Source organism: Gossypium arboreum, unplaced genomic scaffold, assembly GCF_025698485.1.
Source record: "Gossypium arboreum isolate Shixiya-1 unplaced genomic scaffold, ASM2569848v2 Contig00252, whole genome shotgun sequence".
Lineage (NCBI taxonomy): Eukaryota > Viridiplantae > Streptophyta > Magnoliopsida > Malvales > Malvaceae > Gossypium > Gossypium arboreum.
Genome location: NW_026440368.1, coordinates 47,501 through 54,915, shown reverse-complemented (window position 1 = coordinate 54,915; position 7,415 = coordinate 47,501). Strand labels below are relative to the sequence as shown.

The following is a 7,415-nucleotide window of genomic DNA, read 5'->3' as shown; positions in this document are numbered from 1 at the left end:
GGTAAATTAACGCCTCAGGTGGCGAAAGAATCATCGTATGCTCCAGAAGATAGATTATTACGGGCATACTTGGGATTCAGGTATCCACTTCAAAGGAAACCTGTCTAAAATTACCTATAGGTGGAGGGTCGAGTCATCGATGGAGATGGGTCCAGAAAAAGGGGGTTCTAGTTATAATCCGAAACGATTCGTGTCTATATTTCACAGAAACGCGAAATCAAAGTAGGCGATAAAGTAGCCGGAAGGCATGGAAATAAAGGGATCATTTCAAAATTTTACCTAGACAGGATATGCCTTATTTGCAAGACGGAAGACCTGTTGATATGGTCTTCAACCCATTAGGAGTACCTTCACGAATGAATGTAGGACAGCTATTTGAATGCTCGCTTGGTTAGCAGGAGTCTACTAGATAGACATTATCGAATAGCACCATTTGATGAGAGATATGAACAAGAGGCTTCGAGAAAACTAGTGTTTTCCGAATTATATCAAGCCAGTAAGCAAACAGCGAATCCATGGGTATTTGAACCCGAATATCCAGGAAAAAGCCGAATATTTGATGGAAGAACGGGAGGCCCCTTTGAGCAACCTGTTATAATAGGAAAACCTTATATCTTGAAATTAATTCATCAAGTTGATGATAAAATACATGGGCGTTCCAGTGGACATTATGCACTTGTTACACAACAACCACTTAGAGGAAGGTCCAAGCAAGGAGGACAACGGGTAGGAGAAATGGAGGTTTGGGCTCTAGAGGGATTTGGTGTTGCTCATATTTTACAAGAAATGCTTACTTATAAATCTGATCATATTAGAGCTCGCCAAGAAGTACTTGGGACTACGATCATTGGAGGAACAATACCTAAACCCGAAGATGCTCCAGAATCTTTTCGATTGCTCGTCCGAGAATTACGATCTTTGGCTCTGGAACTGAATCATTTCCTTGTATCTGAGAAGAACTTCCAGATTAATAGGAAGGAAGCTTAATCGGAATGAATCAGAATTTTTCTTCTATGATCGACCGATATAAACATCAACAACTCGAATTGATCAGTTTCTCCCCAACAAATAAGTGCTTGGGCCAAGAAAATCCTACCTAATGGAGAAACCGTTGGAGAGGTGACAAAACCCTATACTTTTCATTACAAAACCAATAAACCGGAAAAGGATGGATTATTTTGTGAAAGAATTTTTGGACCTATAAAAAGTGGAATTTGCGCTTGTGGAAATTATCGAGTAATTGGAAATCAAAAGGAGGGCCCTAAATTTTGTGAACAATGCGGAGTTGAATTTGTTGATTCTCGGATACGAAGATATCAAATGGGATACATAAGGCTGGCATGTCCAGTAACTCATGTATGGTATTTGAAACGTCTTCCTAGTTATATCGCCAATCTTTTAGACAAACCTCTTAAAGAATTAGAGGGTCTAGTATACTGCGATGTGATTTGATCGAAATTATTATTTTACAGATTAGGAATGAGAAACTGTCATCCCATTCAATCGAATTGGGATGCCCTGGATCTGACATGTCTCTTGGGAAGAGTAACATGAAGCTCAGAATTATGGGCGTATTCAATACTCCCAAATAAAAAGGGAATTGGTCTATGGTCGAGTCAGTAAAAATAAATAACTAGGAATTTTGAGTTGTACCTCGTGAAAAAAAGACTTTTTTGTGGAATTAACTGTTCTCATTTCTTTTAGTTCTTTAGAAAGAAATGAAATTATGTTCAAGGAAACAAATATGTCATGGTTGCAGGAGTCTATACATCGCATATAGCTTAGGCTTTAAGTTAGGGCATCGTGGTATAATCGTCGAGGTACCGTGGACCTAAGAGATCGAATGGAAGGGTACATAGACAAGTAAACCTTGCGACACTCCTTTAATTTAAGAGGATTCAGCATTCGAGGGGAAGTGGTAGATTACTAAGAATTTCACATTTCATTTATGTCCTACTTTTGAATTGAATAAAGAATTAAGAAAATCTAAATCAATAAAAGAAGAATCAATCAATGAAATGTTTCTTGAACTTGAGTAAAGAGTAGACCTTTGGGGGTTCTAGAATTTGAAAGCGAGAACCTTTACTTTATCTTTATTTGGTGTAATCCATTGAGCCGGATGAGAGGAAACTCTCATGTCCGATTTTGAGGGGGGATTCTGCAGGGCCCCTATCCTAATTTTCTTTTGCTAGGCCCATCGCTAAAAAAACCTACTTTCTTACGATTACGAGGTTCATTCGAATATGAAATTCAATCCTGGAAATACAGTATCCCACTTTTTTACTACCCAAGGTTTCGACACTTTCGAAGTCGCGAAATTTCTACCGGAGCAGGTGCTATTCGAGAACAATTAGCCGATCTAGATTGGCGAATTCTTATCGATTATTCGGTGGTAGAATGGAAAGAATTAGGAGAAGAGGCCCTCACGGTAATGAATGGAAGATCGAAAATTGGAAGAAGAAAGGATTTTGGTTAGACGCATGGAATTGGCTGCATTTTATTCGAACAAATATAGAACCAGAATGGATGGTTTTATGTCTATTACCGGTTCTTTCCTCCCGAGTTGAGACCGATAATTCAGATAGATGGGGAAACCAATGAGTTCTGGATATTAATGAACTCTATAGAAGAGTTATCTATCGAAATACTACTCCAGATCGATCTATTAACAAGTAGATCTACGCTAGGGAATTAGTAATGTGTCAGGAAAATTGGTACAAGAAGCCGTGGATACACTTTGATAACAATGGAATCTGGACAACCAATGAGGGACGGTCATCATAAGGTTTACAAGTCGTTTTCAGATGTAATTGAAGGCAAAGAGGGAAGATTTCATGAGACTTTGCTTGGCAAACGAGTCGATTATTCGGGACGTTCTGTCATTGTTGTTGGCCCCTCACTTTCATTACATCGCTGTGGATTGCCTCCTGCAATAGCAATAGAGCTTTTCCAGACATTTGTAATCTATGGTCTAATTAGACAACATCTTGCTCTGAACATAGGAGTTGCTAAGAGTAAAATTCGGAAAAAGGGCTGATTGTAAGGGAAATACTGCAAGAAGTTATGCGGGGACATCCTGTATTGTTGAATAGAGCGCCTACTCTGCATAGATTAGGCATACAGGCATTCCAACCTATTTTAGTGGAAGGACGCGCTATTTGTTTACATCCATTAGTTTGTAGTGGTTCAATGCAGACTTTGATGGGGATCAAATGGCAGTTCATGTAATACCTTTATCTTTAGAGGCGCAAGTGGAGGCTCGTTTTACTTATGTTTTCTCACATGAATCTCTTGTCTCCAGCTATTGGGGATCCTATTTCCGTACCTACTCAAGATATGCTTATTGGGCTCTATGCATTAACGAGTGGAATCGTCGAGGTATTTAAAGTGAATAGGTATAATCCATGTGAATCGAAAAGCTATCAAAAATGAAAAGAATTGACGATAATAACTATAAGTCTACAAGGATTTTTTTTGTAATTCTATGATGCGATTGGAGCTTATAGGCAGAAAAGAATCAATTTAGATAGTCCTTTGTGGCTCTGGTGGCGACTAGAGCTATGCGTTATTGCTTCCAAGAGAAGCTCCCATCGAAGTTCACTATGAATCTCGGGCAACCTATCATGAGATTTATGGACATTATCTAATAGTAAGAAGTTTAAAAAAAATTCTTTTATATACATTCGAACCATTGTTGATCATATTTCTTTACTGAGAAATCGAAGAAGGCTACATGGGTTTTTTTCGGGCTCATCATATGATACCCAATCATATGGTATCTAAGCTAAAAAATTCTATGACACCAATATGAATTCGGGTCTCTGTTCAACTAGGACCCCAGTTCCTGACCTGACTTTCTACCAAAATCAAGATCGAGAAAAGAAGTTTTCCAATCATTGACTCAAACCCATTTGGCGAAGTCCACCAGCGGAATAAGGTATTTATGGCAAGAACGGGCTAATCTGGTATTTCACAATAAAGTGATAGATGGAACTGCCATTAAACGACTTATTAGCAGATTAATAGATCACTGAAATGGCATATACATCACACATCCTGGATCAAGCAAAGCTCTGTTTCCAGCAAGCCACTGCAAGCATCCATTTCATTAGAATTGATGATCTTTAACGATACCTTCTAAGGATGGCTAGTCCAAGATGCTGAACAACAAAGTTTGATTTTGGAAAAACACCATCATTTTGGGAATGTACACGCGGTAGAAAAATTACGCCAATCAATTGAGATATGGTATGCTACAAGTGAATATTTGCGACAAGAAATGAATCCTAATTTTAGGATGACTGACCTGTTTAACCCAGTCCATATAATGTCTTTTTCAGGAGCTAGAGGAAATGCATCTCAAGTGCACCAATTAGTAGGTATGAGAGGATTAATGTCGGATCCCCAAGGACAAATGATCGATTTACCCATTCAAAGCAATTTACGCGAAGGACTGTCTTTAACAGAATATATCATTTCTTGCTACGGAGCCCGAAAAGGGGTTGTGGATACCGCCGTACGAACATCAGATGCTGGATATCTTACGCGCAGACTTGTTGAAGTAGTTCAACACATTGTTGTACGTAGAACAGATTGTGGCACCACCGAGGGATTTCTGTGAGTCCTCAAAAGAGGACGCTTCCGGAAAGAATTTTATCCAAACATTAATTGGTCGTATTAGCGGACGATATATATATGGGTCCGCGGTGCATTGCCATTCGAAATCAAGATATTGGGCTTGGGCTTGTCGATCGATTCAGAGCCTTTCGAACACAACCAATATCTATTCGAACTCCCTTTACTTGTAGGAGTACATCTTGGATTTGTCGATTATGTTATGGTCGGAGCCCCACTCATGGTGACCTGGTTGAATTGGGAGAAGCTGTAGGTATTATTGCGGGGCAATCCATTGGAGAACCGGGAACGCAACTAACATTAAGAACTTTTCATACCGGCGGAGTATTTACAGGGGGTACTGCAGAACATGTCCGAGCCCCTTTAATGGAAAATAAAATTCAATGAGGATTTGGTTCATCCTACACGCACACGTCACGGGCATCCTGCTTTTTATGTTATCGGGACTTGTATGTAATTATTGAGAGGAAGATATTATACATAAGGTGACTATTCCACCAAAAAGTTTTTTTAGTTCAAAACGATCAATATGTAGAATCAGAACAAGTGATTGCTGAGATTCGCGGAACATACACTTTAAATTTGAAAGAGAGGGTTCGAAAACATATTTATTCTGACTCAGAGGGGAAATGCACTGAGTACCGATGTGTACCATTCGCCCGAATTTACATATAGTAATGTCCATCTCTTACCAAAACAAGCCATTTGTGGATATTATCAGGGGTTCGTACAAATTCAGTGTAGTTCTCTTTTCGCTCCACAAGGATCAAGATCAAATAAACATTCATTATCTTTCTGCCGAACGAAGATATATTTCTAGATTCTCAGTGAATAATGATCAAGTGAGCACAACTTATTTAGTTCGGATTTTTCGGATAAAAAGAAGAGAGGATTTACGATTATTCAGAATTGAATCGAATAATAGGTACTGGGCATTGTGATTTATATATTCTGCTATTCTCCACGAGAATGCTGATTTATTGGCAAAGAGACGAAGAAATAGATTTATTATTCCATTTCAATTGATTCAAGACCAAGAGAAAGAACTAATGCTACATTCCCATTCCGGTATCTCGATGGAAATACCCATAAATGGTATTTTCCGTAGAAAAAGTATTCTTGCTTTTTTTGACGATCCTCGATACAGAAGAAAGAGTTCAGGAATTACTAAATATGGGACTCTAGGGGCGCATTCAATCGTCAAAAGGGAGGATGTGATTGAGTATCGAGGAGTCAAAAGGTTAAAATACCAAATGAAAGTAGATCGATTTTTTTCATTCCGAGGAAGTGCATATTTTATCCGAATCTTCTTCCATAATGGTACGGAACAATAGTATCATTGGAGTAGATACCCCAATCACTTTAAATACAAGAAGCCAATGGGCGGATTGGTCCGAGGAAAGAAAAAAGGATTGAACTGAAAATTTTTTCGGGTAATATCTATTTTCCCGGAGAAAGAGATAAGATATCTCGACACAGTGGCATCTTGATACCACCAGGAACGGGCAAAACAAACTCTAAGGAATCAAAAAAATTGAAAAAATGGATCTATGTCCAACGGATCACACCTACCAAGAAAAAGTATTTTGTTTTGGTTCGACCTGTAACCCATATGAAATACCGGACGGTCTAAATTTAGCAACACTCTTCCCCAGGATCCATTTCAGGAAAAGATAATATGCAACTTCGAGCTGTCAATTATATCCTTTATGGAAATGGCAAACCGACTCGGAGAATTTCTGACACAAGTATTCAACTAGTTCGGACTTGTTTAGTGTTGAGTTGGGACCAAGACAACAAAAGTTCTTTCGCCGAAGAGGTCTGTGCCTTTGTTGAAGTAAGGACAATGGTCTGATTCGAGATTTTAAGAATCGACTTAGTGAAATCTCAATTTTTATATCAAAAAGAAATGATCCGTCAGGTTCAGAATTCCTTTTCTCCGTAATCAATCTTCTCATTTACGATCAACATCTTCGGGGTCTTTCTTTGAACGAATTTTTTCTATGGAAAATAAAGTATCTTGGCGAAGTCTTTATAATGATTTTCAGAACAACCTATGGTTGTTCAAAGACCTTTCATACATTTTATTAGGTATCAAGGAAAGTCAATTCTGGCCTCAAAGGATACGTCTCTTCTGATCAATAAGTGGAAATATTACTTTGTCGATTTATGGCATTATTTTTACCTGTGGTCTCAATCAGGAAGAGTCCGTATAAATCAATTATCTAAATATTCTCTCGACTTTCTGGGCTATCTTTCAAGTGTGCGATTAAATCCTTCAGTGGTACGGAGTCAAATGCTAGAAAATTCATTTCTAATAGATAATGCTGTGAAGACGTTGGATACAAGAATTCCAATTATTTGCTCATTGATCATTGTCTAAGGCGAAATTTTGTAACACATTAGGGCATCCCATTAGTAAGCCGACGTGGGCCGATTCCCCCGATTCTGATATTATTGACCGATTTGTGCGGATATCCAGAAATCTTTCTCATTATCACAGTGGATCTTCAAAAAAAAAAAGTTTGTATCGAATAAAATATATACTTCGGTTTTCTTGTGTTAAAACTTTGGCTCGTAAACACAAAAGTACTGTCCGTGCTTTTTTGAAAAAATTAGGTTCGGAATTTTTGGAAGAATTCTTTACGGAAACGGAAGAAGAACATGTTTTTTCTTTGATCTTCCCAAGAGGTTTTTTTGCTATGCGAAAGGTCTATAGGGGACGAATTTGGTATTTGATATTATTGTATCAATCTCTGGTCAATCATTCATGATTGGTT

General features: G+C 38.2%; 1 protein-coding gene and 2 pseudogenes across 1 annotated transcript; all 3 read left to right on the top strand.

Moving 5' to 3' along the window:
• The first annotated feature begins 139 nt into the window (after positions 1 to 139).
• On the top strand, positions 140 to 987 carry LOC128288687 (DNA-directed RNA polymerase subunit beta-like). The gene is made up of 2 exons (XM_053024922.1): positions 140 to 222; positions 399 to 987. Exons 1-2 carry the CDS (start codon positions 140 to 142, stop codon positions 985 to 987), a joined length of 672 nt encoding a protein of 223 aa, XP_052880882.1.
• Positions 988 to 992: 5 nt separating this feature from the next.
• LOC128288686 (DNA-directed RNA polymerase subunit beta'-like) lies at positions 993 to 3,715 on the top strand (annotated as a pseudogene).
• A 320-nt stretch (positions 3,716 to 4,035) lies between these two features.
• LOC128288685 (DNA-directed RNA polymerase subunit beta''-like) lies at positions 4,036 to 6,780 on the top strand (annotated as a pseudogene).
• The last annotated feature ends 635 nt before the right edge of the window (positions 6,781 to 7,415 follow it).

Bases quoted from the DNA above. Each gene is read 5' to 3' on its own strand.
- LOC128288687 (XM_053024922.1), top strand. From the start codon at position 140: ATGGAGATGGGTCCAGAAAAAGGGGGTTCTAGTTATAATCCGAAACGA. The intron at 223-398 runs GTAGGCGATAAA...CTTGGTTAGCAG, and splicing joins CACAGAAACGCGAAATCAAA to GAGTCTACTAGATAGACATT.